A 14,530-nucleotide genomic window follows, 5' to 3' on the forward strand; every position below is an offset into this window, starting at 1 on the left:
GACTCGTCTCTATGGGTTTCACTCACTGGCTGATGAGGCTGGTGGCTCTCCTGTCAAAGCCCTGGGAGAACCTGGGGAGGGGTAGGGGGCTTGTTTCCCTGCCTGGCTTATTGTGGTGCCTGGCACTGTGGCCCTTCCTGTTCGTGGAGACGGGCCTTTCATGGGCTGTGCTTGTGATGGCCTTGGCAGCAGCCAGGTCAGGAGGCTTGTTCCTCTTGATTAGGTTATTTGGGTTACAGCAGCTGCCATTGTTCCTCTGTGCTCCCTTGTGTTCATTAGGATCAACCTTTTATTACCACACACCCTAACATTGCCTACCAGAGGTGACTGTACCTCCTTGTGCTCCTTGCACAGCACAGCACTTCAGAGAAATCTCTTTTATCCCCTAGAAGGGCTATGTTCCTGGAGCAGTGCTTCTGCAAAGGGGTCCTTAAGCCCCTCAAGGGGCCTGTAGGTCTTGGCAAACAGCACTTCAGATAGCTTAGACACAAAACTTCAAAAGCAATTATGGTTACACTGGTAATTATGGCTGTCCAGGAAATTGGTGTGGTAGTTGTTTTCTAAGGGAACATTTGAAATCCCACCAATTGCACTCTTTGGAGATAGTAGCTACAAGTTCATAACAGCTCTGTGAAGACCCAGCTCACACGGTGAGGAGTGTCCTTTCCACTGTATTTGGTCTGGACTTCGTGGCTGCTGTTGAATTCTGCCTCAGTTTTGCGTCATGGGGTAAGGTGCCTTTCTGCTCCAGTTTGTTTGTAGATGAATTCCTATAGTCAGATTTTCCTCAATAAAGGAGTGCCAGGACAATTGGAACAGCTGTTTTTAGTATGAGTTGTGAGTCTAATGAGTAACACATTGGCTAATGAGATGTGTTTTCAGGATTGTCTCATTCTCACACAAGAGGGTAGCATTCCCTCCCCCACCCGCATCCATGCTCCTAGAGTAAGCCAGACCCCAACTGACATGGTTTGGGTGCACGAAACCTCCTATGGCTGTTGGGGCCACCCTTCTGAAAGACTCTCTATTCCAGTTTGCATTTCCCAACCTCAATTAAAAGGATCTTGCAGTAAAAATCATTTGGGCTGTGGACATTTCACCCACCCTCCAATCCCAGTTGCTGCGGTTGTTCACCAGTCCAAGTGCCATTTCCGACCTGTTTGACTGGACATCAGCAGCCTTTATAAACAGTTGTCCATGTGTGTCTGAAATTCTTAATTTTGTGTTTTCTGATAAGCCTCAGCCCTGTAACCCTTGCAGCCATTGGTGTCCGTTGACATCCCGTATCATACAGGAGTTCATTAAAGGTTAATGGTACTTGTGTATAGGTGGTCTCCTAAGTCACCTTGGTTAGTCTCATAGGGGTGGACTGCAGCAGCTCTATTGAAACTTTTACTTTTTCCATCCCTAGTGTGGCTGTTAATGTGCTGTTAGACTTTAAAACCTGTCTGAAGGCTATTCCTCCTCTGTTAAGGAGTCCTATAGTTGCCTGAAGGTGGTTAGTATGGGCAGATGTAGGCAATTTCTTTTGCCTTCCAGACCCCCAGATCCATGCTGCCTGGTTTTCATAAAGCGTTCATTAGGTTGTGCACTTTGCATTTCAAAAGGGTGATTTTATATGACCATAAATAGTTCTGGCCAGGTCCAATGCCTGGTTCTTTCAGCTGCCTGAGCTGCTTTAGTATAGTTAGCATAGAGTGATCCAATGAACCAAAACTCTGGTCTGAATTCAGTACAAAAATCAATTATATTTACTGGTTGCACTTCTGGAGCCTTTATCTTGGTCTGCTACCACAACAAGGAAACCCTAATAATGAGGCACTTGGTTAAACTTCCTTCAGTTTTCCCACATTTTCTGAGCATGTCAAATCTTACAGGGCCTAAATGATGCATCATTGTTCTCAGGACTTTCTTCATTTCTTCCTGTCTCCATGTGGTAAGGTCGTGGTCAATCAGAGCTTAAGGTTGTTGAAATACCTGTTTTGAGTCCTGTCTCTACAGATGATAGTAGGAAATAGCCTCAGCTTTCAGGATGCTCTGTCTTGGAGCCTTACTACATATTATCATAAATTTATAGAGCTGCTTCTCTCAGTAAAATGTTAATACCAATTCATAGAAACCTGTGGTTTGTAGCAGTTACTTCTTTGTATTAAATGATATACAAGTTCTTTTATGAATTTTTCATCTTCTTTTTACATTTGAACACTTTGGTAAGAGTTTCTTTAATAAAGGATTTTGTATACATGGGTAATCATGTCAGTATCGAAACCCTGCCTTCTTGGAAGGCTCCTGGTGTTATTCTGGATATACAGGTTAGCATTTTACGTATGATGATCTTTAATTTATACATACAGAGAGATGGATGAAAAGGGCTGTTGGAAGTACATAAAGTTTATTCCAAAGTCCTATGATTTTCTGTTCCCAGAACAAGTAGCAGTTTTGAGAAGGAAAATGGATAGCCTATTCTAAGTTAGTGTAGGTGTACATAGGCTTTTCCAATTAACTCCTCTTCATACTGCTAATTATGGGAGTGAAGGAAGTGTTGTTTGGTTTCCAGGCTGAGACTGACATTTTAGAAAACCCAAGCCACTAACTGGGCAAAATACTGCATCTCAAAAGAACAAAAACTTTTCAATCTTCCGTAGCAAAGTTCTTGTTCCCTAGTACAGCAAGGCTGTGGTAGTCTGGCTTAATGCTATTAAAGAAGCTGAAAAATCTAGATGAAGTTTCTTCCCCTGAAGGAGAAAAATAAAAATAAAAGATAGTGGAAGAAAAACATCATATATAATAGTAACTTGAGTCTTACATCAGCTCTGACTGCAGCTGCACCCTTTGTGATTCTGTGTCATACTATTTTCCTCAGTCTTGAATAAAAGCAAAGCCAAATCTGGCAAATTCTGTATTGGAAACATTTGGTATCAAATGTTTAAGAAAAAGAAAAGTAGAAGAAATGGTCTTGTCACCTATCTGGATCTGATTTTAGGTAGAAAACACTACTCTTTATATTAAATGGAAATCAAGGTTAATTAAATGTATATTAAATGTAAATCCTAGGTGCTGCAGGCACTAAGGAATGCATTTTCTTACATATGTTATGTATATTTTTATCTTCATAACATCCCTCATCATTGTAAAACAACTAGTGCTAACTGTGTCTCTAATTCAGACACTTTTTATCATGTGCAAATGCCTTTTAGTGTGCAAAGAGATAAAGTATTACGGATTCTGAAAAAACAGGATTCTTGCAAAACAAATAAGTATTATAATTGAACAATTTTAAAGAACTAAATCTCATACCTTCTTACTATTCATTGCACAGTTAGGATATGTGGATTGCTTCACAACAGATTTTTTCATGTATGTTCTTTTACTTTTTGGAAGAGATGTCATGAGCTTTTTACTTTTTTTTTTCCCCATTTATTGTTTACTATTATGGTAGTTAAAATATAACAATAAATGCAGTAGAATTAAATTCACTTCCTATTCTTTTTATAATCTATTCAAGGAGGAAAAACCTTTGCTTTATGACAGCTGTGGGAACTCATTCTAATTATTTTAAATCTAAGCTTACGTTCCAGGTTAGGTGTTGAATTTAATAGCTGCACTCAATATCGTCCCCCTCCAGTATACAGCTGCACTAATACTGATTTAAATGGAAGCAAATATATACAAAAAAAGATTAACTGGAGAGGATGTACATTATTAAATTTTTTTAAGCCTCATAGTATTTAATAGCAAATATTCACTTTTTTTTATGAGTATTGTAAGAAGTAGAAAGAAATCTATAAGGAAAATATGTGGGATCCAAAAATTCCTTCTGCCAAATCCTGTGCTAACTTGACAGCAGAAAAAGATAAGATAGTCAGCATTTTCAATGATAGATCATAAAAGCATAACAGATCCCTTGTCGAAGACATAGGGCTTCATTCTGCCATGTTTTGTGCTGTTTGGTCTTTATCTTATAAAATTACTTAACTCTCAGAGGAGCAAGCTTCCTGAAACCTAGGTAAAGAGGCAGTTTGTGCCTGTACATTCTGCTGAACCAAGGCCAGCAAACAAGCACATCGTAGGACTGTGCGTTTCCTGCACATTTAAATTATCTATGTGAGAGGGACTGAATCACATGAAAGAACAGTCTAATGAAGGTTTTGCATAAGAAGAAACTGATTTCTCATTTGTCTGAAGCTGGGAACAGTACTTCCAGTATGGGCTATGATTGTGACATCTAATTGCACTAGAGATACTGACCTTTTTCAGGAAAATACAAATCAATGTCACTTTGCTGCCCAAGAGCTAAAAGAAAGATTGATACCATAATTCCAGTTACTAATTAGAATACATGCATTTATTTGAGTAATCTCAAACTGACCTAAACAATAAAATAGGCGCTAGCAAACTAAAATAACAGTTATGATGGGAATTCTTCCATAAAGAGAACTGACAGGTGGAGAGAATCAGAAATAGTTCTCATGAAGTGCCGGATGCTCCCCCCAAGTCCTCACAAAAGATGGGAAAAAAGCAGCCCTTAAAATAAATAAAATAAATTGAATTAATAGAGTTCTTGGGCTTAGCCTGAGAATTTGAAGCTCATAAAAAGATTAGTGCAATTATCTTGCTGTCAGTAACTCGATATTGGGAATCTGGGTACTGCTAGCACCTGTGTCTAAAAAGGATATTGAACACTATGTTTGGATGATTTATGATCAAGCTATTCATTATATATTAAGCCCAGCAAACATAGTTTTGCAGGTTTCTTGTCACTGGTGCAATGTTTATTCTGTGGATATCTCATAAGGGGATATGCAAGACAGTATTTGGCTATTTTTACTGAAATGTAAATGTTTTCCCTTTTAGTTATTCAGACATTCTGATTGAAAGGGAGGTGTTAATGCAGAAGTACATTCATCTCGTCCAGATTGTAGAGACTGAAAAGATTGCAGCCAACCAGCTTCGACATCAGCTTGAAGATCAAGACACAGAAATTGAAAGACTTAAATCTGAGGTATGTGCCAGGCAATAACTGAAATATAACATTATGCTCTGTGCGTGGCAATAATATTCAATATTTCTGTAATATTTGTGAGAATAATGGTACCCAGTAAGGTTAATATGCAATAGTCCCTGTGAATCCTTGGCTAGATATTTTTCTTAGAAATATTGGGGACTGCTAAACTGACTGGATTACCTCTTTGCCAGAGACTTTAAGATGACACATTTCTTTGCCATATGGATGCCATTGATTGCATTATTTCCTATCTGTCTTCACACCAGGAGTTTGATCCTTGACACATTGTCTTTGGTTGTGACAGTATTCAGAACTATTCCAAATTGCTCTATTTCACTGAATGTTAAAGATTTTGATGCAGTCCTGAGCTGATAAAGCCTGAAAGGCACACTTGGTTTTGAGAGGAGTGCCAGCTCTCTGGTCCTTCCTCCATCTGGATCAAGAGCCTTGTTGGTTTTCAGAGATCTGTTTTCATGTCCCTGTGACCAAATATGTGTTTGTCATTCTGTGCAGCTTTAACAGGGTTGAAGAAGGGGAAAATATTTTTTTACTAGTTCTGTAGCTAAGAGTTTCACTGACTTGAGAAAGCATTTAATGAATGGTTGTTTTTGTCAGATTATAGCTCTCAATAAAACAAAAGAAAGAATGCGACCTTATCAAGGCAACCAGGAGGATGAGGATCCAGATATTAAAAAAATTAAAAAGGTAAACATGGAGTTTCTGTGCTTAAGAGGAGAAGGGTGGGATGGGGGGTGTACTTCTGTATTTCGGTCTGTCTAGTTTTGTCTTCATTTATTTTCATTAAGTACAGTCAAATAGCAAGATTCCTTTTGCCCTGTCCCTACTTAAACCTCTTAAATTACATCAGCTTCCTATGTTTCAGTGCCACGTTTATCCCATGGTGCATTTGTTACTTAAGTATTCATTTGAACTTGCAAGGTATATATTCAGTTTCTTAAAGAAGCTTGCACATTGCATTCAACTGTTTGTAAAGATTGAAATTAAGTCATGGGCCTTTCCTGTGGGAATCATGTACACAGTGACTTTATACCCCTTTCTTATAAAAGTGCTTATAAAGATATAAGAGAATGACACATATTCTGTCGCTGCAACTGGAATACAAATATTGAAAATGCAAAGGCCAGTCTTGATTTAGGTTGCCAGTCAGTCTGTTTGATGGTGATTGTTCCAGGATGCTATGACCAGTGCTTTTTAATAACAGGGAATTCATTTAATAAATGGCATTCTTGCTTGACGTTGTGGTCCTGTATGTGTCACCCTTATTCTCACAGCATTCAGTCTCTTAAATTGCATAATATCCTTTATGGTATGTGGACTTAGCTTCTGACTTTTTCTGGATGACACAGTCTGAGTCAGGGTCAGCACTGAGCTGGTACCCTCGTGTGACTTTTCCTTTTCATGTAGATTAAACATTGTAATAGAAGCTGCAAATGTCTCTTAGTAGAAGGAGAGCTCTGATTCTGTATAAAATTCACTGCGTTCTACATCTTGATTGTTTTGGCAATTAGGCCCTTTTTTAAAAGTTGTTTATTCAGAGTAAACTGCTACCAGTGAGATTTTGCATTTGTTTTTCAAGATGAATGATCTTCACATCAAGATCGGGGCAAAGACATATTGAAATTTTCTGTGACCAGATGTAGACCTTTTCTGTAATCTTTAGTCCACTTCTAACTTCAATGGATATTATGCTTAAGTAGATTTTTCCATGACATAGAGGTACTTTTTAAGAATGCCAAAAGTCTGCCTTTTCTGGATAATAGTATTGCTGGCCTAGTCTGATACTAAGGAGTATGTTGATACTTAGCTTCAAATACATATGCTAAGTTGTATCTATTTAATACATGAAATGAAACTGAGTTTAATTTTAGAATTACGTCAATAATGATATTGAGTCTATCTTGAAGCACATTACCTGGAATCGTTGCACAATACCTTTAGGGGTATAAGAGAAATGTGTAAGGGGAGGTAAAAGGAGTTCAAAAGCCTGCACAGCGCGTAGCACAGTTATGCTGAGAGGAATAGTATATACAAAGGTACAACACTGACTACTATACGTATGTGGTATCTTTTCAGTTGTTTCCTGGCAACACATATGACCAAGTGATTGTGGGAATTTCATTAACAGAAATCTAAAAAAAATATAATTCAGGAACAATTATAGATCAATAAGGGCAACAGACTTTTTTTTTTTTTTTTTTCCCTAACAGAGGCATTTCATTTAGAGGATTACTTATACAATGAAGAACTTATGATTAGTCGTGTAATGTTTTTTCTCATTCTTCTTTTCTGCTTGGTCCATTTTTAGGTCCAGAGCTTTATGCGGGGATGGTTATGTAGAAGAAAATGGAAAACTATTGTCCAAGATTATATTTGCTCTCCCCATGCAGAAAGCATGAGAAAAAGGAATCAGATAGTTTTTAACATGGTGGAGGCTGAATCTGAATATGTGCATCAACTTTATGTTCTTGTGAACTGTTTTCTGCGGCCCTTAAGAATGGCTGCAAGTTCAAAGAAGCCACCTATCAGTCACGATGATGTTAGTAGCATTTTCCTCAACAGGTATGAGGGATTTGGTTTGCTTTTTGGGGGTTTCTCTGACCACTTCTCATTCTGCTTCAGTTTACAGTGGTGAGGTCTGGCACTTGTTTTTTTGCCCTGATACAAGTAATGTCACTGAGGTAGACCATGTTTACAGGGGTAAAAGACAAGGTGCTGTTGGTGATGCTGTTTCCAGCAAGAGCTAGACCTCTTTTGCCTCCTTACTTCTATTTCTTCCTCTGCTAGAGGAGGAAAATGACAAATTGTGCCTCTTGGGGCAGTTCTTATAATTTTCTGTCACCTTTCCTGTTTCTTTTTCTCTTAAGAGAGCAAAATTGGACTTAGTGGCCTCATATGATCCAAATAAGACCCTGAGGATGAGCATGTCAAATCCTCTTTTTTCTGTTGCCCTGCCTAAGGAGCCTCCTTCCCTCTCACTTGTCTTTTTATATCTTACAAAAAAAGAATTATTCTTTGCATTAAACATCCAAGTACTATTGTAATGAGTACGTACAAATAAGCCAGCAGGCATCTAACATTTGATACGGGATTGGGATTGCCCCAAGTCTGCCCCAAACTTGTAAGAAATAGAACACGTTCCTTTAGTCGTGAGACAGGTCCCTTTCATAGCTCATTCATGATCACTGTACTCTTTATGGTTTCTCGTACAACTGGGATGTCCCCTCCTTCTGTTGACCTCATAAGCTAAAATGCAGTAGTAAGTTTCACGTTACAGAAAAGTTGTAAGCTTCAAATCTTAAACAGCAGCAAGCGACGATGTAAGTGACTACCCCTGGCTTGATCTTACTGGTCCTCTTAAACTATTGAATGCATTGTCAAGGATATTCTTGGAAAAACCATTCATTATAATGTGTGGAACATGTTATTTAATAGATGCTTTTATTTAAAAGAACTAAACATTTATAATATGCTTTTGACACAAAATACTATGTATTTTTAACACATCCTACACTAAAAATTTTAAACAATGCAATAAAAGGAAGCACTTACTTCCATAATAATAGCTATCTTCTGTTTTTTCTAGCAAAGCACAAATCATACTACTAACCAGGAAGAGAAGTTTCTCTGTGAATTGCTAATCAGAAAATAAAACCTTGTCTGTTTGTTTGTTTAAATACTTGTTTTTCAGTGAAACAATCATGTTTCTTCATGAGATATTTCACCAAGGCTTAAAAGCAAGAATAGCTAATTGGCCTACCTTAATCCTAGGTAAGATACTCTATTTTCTCTAAGGGTAAAATTTTCATATTTATTTTTGAAATTACAGTAAGGTTTGGGGTTTTTTTAAAGGCAGGATTTTTTAAAAAGTCCTTTTAGAGTGGAACGCGTTTCCAGAAATAACACCACAAGATGTGCTGTAGTGGGAGTCCCACATGGGCGGTAATGACTGGCTTCCAGTCTGTGTATGAGAATGCCTCTGCCCTAAGCATTGATTAAACATGGGCCCCTGAATTTTCAGTGATACTGTCTGAGTATTAACTAATTGGAACAACCATGTTTTGGCAGGTGAAAGAGCCATGTTTAATGTTTGTAAAATCCCAGTATACTGGAAACAGAACTGATTATAGTAATTCACTTCGATAGAACATAGTAGTTTCTTTAAAAATATATTTCAGGAGATGAGTAGCTGGAAAAAAAAAGGCATTTCTTGACTTTTTCTAGCTGACTTATTTGACATTCTGCTGCCAATGCTGAACATATATCAAGAATTTGTTCGGAATCATCAATATAGTCTACAAGTACTGGCAAACTGTAAGCAAAACAGAGATTTTGACAAACTCTTGAAGCAATATGAAGCCAACCCAGCATGTGAAGGGCGAATGCTGGAAACTTTCCTTACTTACCCCATGTTTCAGGTAGTCTCTGTATATTTTTTGTGTCTATTTGTTTTTAGTGTTTGGTTGATTCATTTTGTGTTACTGACATTATGATTGATTGAAGATTCTTCTTGTTTAACTAAAAATACTCTTATGCAAATTAATCATAGAATCATAGAATGGCTAGAGTTGGAAAGGACCTTAAAGATCATCTAGTTCCAACCCCCCTGCCATGGGCAGGGACACCTCTCACTAGAGCAGGTTGCTTAAATTCAGTTATTATGTTATTATACTGAATTTTAATTATTTATTATACTGAAACAACACTTATTTTGTTATTGTACTGAAACTCTGACTGTAGAGATCTTATCTCCAATTATACTGATTATTCAGAATTTTATGTATGTTGAAAGGGAATGTGGGATGAGGACTAATGCCAAAAGAAAAGAAGCTGAGAAATAATTACTGAACTTCTGCCTGCTGCAGGATTATGAAGCAGTGCAGAGAGGGAAAATATACCTGGTATAGCAAGTTAGAGCAGCCACAAGCATTTTGCTAGGACCATATTTTGAACTTTATTCCCACTTTGTTCTCCAGTGACTTGTCTTTAGAAAATGAAAGATATATTGCAAAAGTTTTGAGAACTTTATTTATCCTTCTGATATTTTGATGTGATCTGCCTGGATTAATTATTTGCAGCTGTCTATGCAAAGACAGCTTTGCAGCAAGAGGCCTATGAAACACTGGTCTGATAGTTTTGTGTCTTTTACATTTAACCTAACATCTTTCTCAGCAAAAGAATAGTAAACCCCCTCAGTTTGTTCAGTGACTGGCAAACCAAGCCAAGTAGAGTCAAAAAAAAAAGGGGGGGGGGATCAGTGACACTTGTGTTAGTGCTAGTTATTCATATTAGCCTAAAAGGCCATTAGCATGTGTAACAATACATTTTTTAAGCTTTGAGCTTGTATGTTGTAAAGTTTTGGGATTTTTTGATTGAGCTGAAACAAGGTCATGGGATCTTAGAAGGGGGAGAGAGAGGATCCTATTAATATGTGATAGAGGATGTAATTGCTGATGACTTTTCACTTCAGCATAATAAGTCATGTCTCCTGAATAACTTTTATTCTGTAAAGGCAGTGTCACTTGATTCTGGTTAAAAGCCGCGAAACTGCTTTAGGTAATAATAAATGGATCAGGGACCTTGTGCTACCCTGTGGCCCTTAATAGTCAAATACTGCATATTCTTCGATGTCTGTTGGAGCAATGTGAATTTTATCTAAATGCAAACAGGTCAGCTGGCATTTTCAAAGTCAAGAAATTTAGATGCACGTGTCCTATAAAATTGAGGGAAGGTATGTATAGATCTCCCAGGGAGTTTTGAAAGTTTTCTCTATGCACACTTGGATAGTAGCATGAAACAATTAAATTTAATGTCATATTTGTGGCTGCCTCTGACTTGGTCTTTTCCTTAAAATACAATAAAAAGTTCTTGTGCTTCCTTAAACTGAAAACATACATATGCATATGCAGTCTCTATAACCCAAAAATTCAGTATTTTTGGCAGTAGTTATATTTAGAATGTATGTATAATATTTAGCTGTGGATGTTCATTTAAAAAAGATTATGTTTGCAAAACTTTTGCAATCAAGGTAATGGCTAATATTTAAAAAAAAGCTGTATTGGAATTATTCCTTTAAGGATTTACTGATTTTATACCTAATTTGTTTTAAGATTCCTAGATATATTATAACACTTCATGAACTTCTGGCTCACACACCACATGAGCATGTCGAGCGAAAAAGCCTTGAATTTGCTAAATCTAAACTAGAAGAACTTTCAAGGTAAGATTTTTCTACCTCATGTTTGCCAATCTTGGATGAAAGGTTTTGAAATGAAAAAATCCATTTTATTTATTTTGGCTTGGTTTTGTGCTTTTTTAAAAAAATTCTTTTAAAGAAAAGGATCAAAACCAAAACCAAAGAAAGATAATGAAAAACCCCAAAATACCCCAGCATAATATTTTGGCCCTTCTATTTTTTCTACCATAAATCTAGAAGTTTCTCCTTGTATTTTAGATAGGGGAGAATAGGAGTCTCTATAGGAACCACCTAGTCCTCTGTTATGACCAAAGCAATTTTATTTACGTAGAGAAATTCAGATTTTTTTTCACAGTTTAAAGAAAAAAGTCATTTTCAATACTCTGTGACAGTGGAATCAATCAGGGTCTTGAAAAGTACTGAGTTGTCAATCTGTGTTATAGTTCATGTGTGTTCATGAAATAACTGATTTAGTATGATTCAAATAGTGCCAGATAAACAGGAACTAAAGATATATGTTGAGAAACGGGTGCTCCCTGTAGAAACCTGCAAAATTAAGCCCTTCCCTGAACTCCCAGACCATTCTCAGATGTTCCCCTGTGTTAGCCCAGGAAGAAATTCAGTTGTTATCTCTGGGAAACACAGTTTTCTGCTGTGAACAAAGAAATGCTGCATGAACTCCAGGATATAAATCTTGAGTGTCTGGAGTATTCAGCAAAGATGTACTTGGAGAATATTTAATTGTAAAAGAGGGATCGCTTTATAGCTTTTGTTAATTGCGTGCTCTTGACTGCTCAGTTTTCTTTTTCTGTTAAGACCAAGTTACTACCTTGTGCGAACTACCTGTTAATTTGGAGCTTTTTATTATTTCTTTTTTGTCCTGCTGTATCTTTAACAGAGGCAATTTTCTGAGTCAGGTCATGTTGTGCCACTTCTTCAAGCTCTAACTTCTTAAAGAGCTGGGCAGGCAATATCTTTTACAGAAATGTCTGTGTTTTGACTCCTGCAGTGTTTAGCAGGTTCTACCCTGTTCTGAGGCCATCTGAAGTAGAAAGAAGTAATGTCTCTTTTCCGCTCAAGCAAAGCAGAGAATTTCTCTAGCCAGGGTTATGTGCACAAGCAGATCAATCAGCTTTGACTTGGCTTCATCTCATAAGTCAGAGCTCATTGCTGATCCAACTAATTTGTCACTGAATGTTCAGAATTGGGGGCTGAGACTGACTGATCCTCCTCTGAGCACAAGACAGGCAGTATAGACCATAAATATAAAGCTTTGTGACTCATTCCATCACTTTAATGTAGGTCTGAGGGAGGAGGAGCTTTCAGATAGAGCAGTCTGGTCCCAGTTTAGAACAATATTATACATCACAAAACCATATAAACTTCTGGGTTGGTTTCAGCCTTGAAAAAAATCTGGTTTTCTCTGTGTAAGGGGAGGATGCCTACAAAAAAAAGTGGAAGAAAGTAAACGGTGAGCCATCAAGGCTGTGGTTGGTATAGGAAGCAAGGGGGAAGTGAATGGTACATTGAAATGTAAACTGAAGCAAATCAGACTGGGAACTTAAAGGGACTCCACGGTATGTTATGACTAACAGAAAATGCTAGGAAACACTTCCAGGTTTGTGGCAGCTTAGTGTAATTAAGGATCAAGAAGTACTATTCTATCAGCAATGAAGGGTTTTCAGCTTGGTGGCATCTGTCAGATGTGTTTAGGAATAGTCTAAAAACAAGTCTGGCAAAATTGGTTCCACTGCTGCAAAAAATGAAGCGATTACAAGGGAAAAAAAGGCAAGAAACTTGTTCTAGAATGATCATGTACTGCATGGGTATATCTGCTTTACAGCAGGTGGCAAAGGATATCAGCTACCTTCTGTGTCTACCATGTGTTAAGTACAAGTGGAAACAGATACAATAGGTGCAAGATACATTTCAGGGAGTTTAAAGTGCATTTTGTATTGTGTCTAACAGGGTGATGCACGATGAAGTGAGTGACACAGAAAACATCCGGAAGAATCTAGCTATAGAAAGAACAATAGTAGAAGGCTGTGATATATTACTAGATACCAGCCAAACTTTTATACGCCAAGGTAAGACATTCTTCTTTAAAGCTATCTACATAATAATGGAAAAAAATGCATTAAAACCAGCAGGGTTGATGTTGCCGTCATTGAGCAGGTCAGTGCACTGGGCACATCTAGCATCCGGAGACCACTCATGGTACACGGAGGGTAAGTCACAAAATGCCCTGATGTCAACTAATTTTGGGCTGTAGTTGAACCCCACATCTATGCTGTTTTCTTCAGGAACAGCAGCACGAGTGGTAAAGCACCCATGGGACAGTGATGTATGTTCTGCCTGGACTGTGATCTTCAAAGGGATGGAAATTACTACGGAGACCAGGGCTGCCTGGCCAGCTCACATGGCAGTCCCAGCTGATACCAACGTTTGGGAAAAAGTGCAGGAGAAATGTGAAACTTTGTCAGTGGTAAAGTGATTGCTAGGAAGGACAAGAGCTGTCAGTTGTTCCCATGTTTCTCAGTGCTTCAGAAACATCTCAAATTGATAGTGTGAGCATAGGTATAATACATGAACATACTTTGACTCTTGAGAAATGCATTTTTGGGATTTAGTAGAAGTTCAAGATAGATATAGAAAGCACTTCTGCAAGAAGAAGTCTCGAAGAAAAGGCATCCTGTTCTGTCAGGAATGTAGGACTACTCCTAATATAACAGTTAGCAAAACAAGAGGGGGAGAGCCAAACTCTATCTATTGAAATTTAGTTATAGCAGAAGTGGAATTTGTTGGTAAGTTCCACACAATTGTGATAAAATAACTTTTCCACTTAGTGTGTCACTTTTACAGGAGCTGCAAACTGGTTGTGGTTCTTATTTCACGGGGTTTACTTTAATGTTAAACCAGCAAATGTGAAGACTTCGTAACTGAAACTTATTTTTCTTCCATTTGTATAATAATTTACTTCTGGATCTTCTAAAGCAAGTTAATGGGTTTGTATACACTACCTAGGGATCTGTAGCGTAGGGTTTTGCCTGGGTAAAAGCTTCTTTGTGTGTGAAAAGTGTTAAATATATTTAGGAAAGGTTAGGAATGTAATTTAGGTACATCCTTTCATGAGGCCTTTTCTAGATAGCCTTAGCAGAACATTTGGTATTTAATAGAGCCATATACACAGCTGCTAATTAGTAGTCTTTGTATACATTTTGAAATCCATTCTGTGGTGTTTCTGTAGTCATGTGGCCAAACTATGAAACTTTCTATAATAACTTCCAAAATTGTTTTTACAACAGTCACTA

The 14,530-nt window shown here is 37.6% G+C and overlaps 1 protein-coding gene across 2 annotated transcripts in view; it reads left to right on the top strand.

Annotated features, from left to right (window-relative positions):
- Positions 1-14,530, top strand: part of RASGRF2 (Ras protein specific guanine nucleotide releasing factor 2) — a 130,364-nt gene that overhangs the window by 51,308 nt on the left and 64,526 nt on the right. For both annotated transcript variants that reach the window (XM_074166071.1, XM_074166072.1), the window contains exons 3-9: positions 4,855-5,002; positions 5,621-5,710; positions 7,332-7,585; positions 8,715-8,794; positions 9,248-9,441; positions 11,134-11,243; positions 13,188-13,306. In XM_074166071.1, the coding sequence (XP_074022172.1) occupies positions 4,855-5,002; positions 5,621-5,710; positions 7,332-7,585; positions 8,715-8,794; positions 9,248-9,441; positions 11,134-11,243; positions 13,188-13,306 (995 nt within the window). The remainder of the gene's footprint in view (positions 1-4,854; positions 5,003-5,620; positions 5,711-7,331; positions 7,586-8,714; positions 8,795-9,247; positions 9,442-11,133; positions 11,244-13,187; positions 13,307-14,530) is intronic.

This window comes from Numenius arquata, chromosome Z, assembly GCF_964106895.1.
Source record: "Numenius arquata chromosome Z, bNumArq3.hap1.1, whole genome shotgun sequence".
Classification (NCBI taxonomy): Eukaryota; Metazoa; Chordata; class Aves; order Charadriiformes; family Scolopacidae; genus Numenius; species Numenius arquata.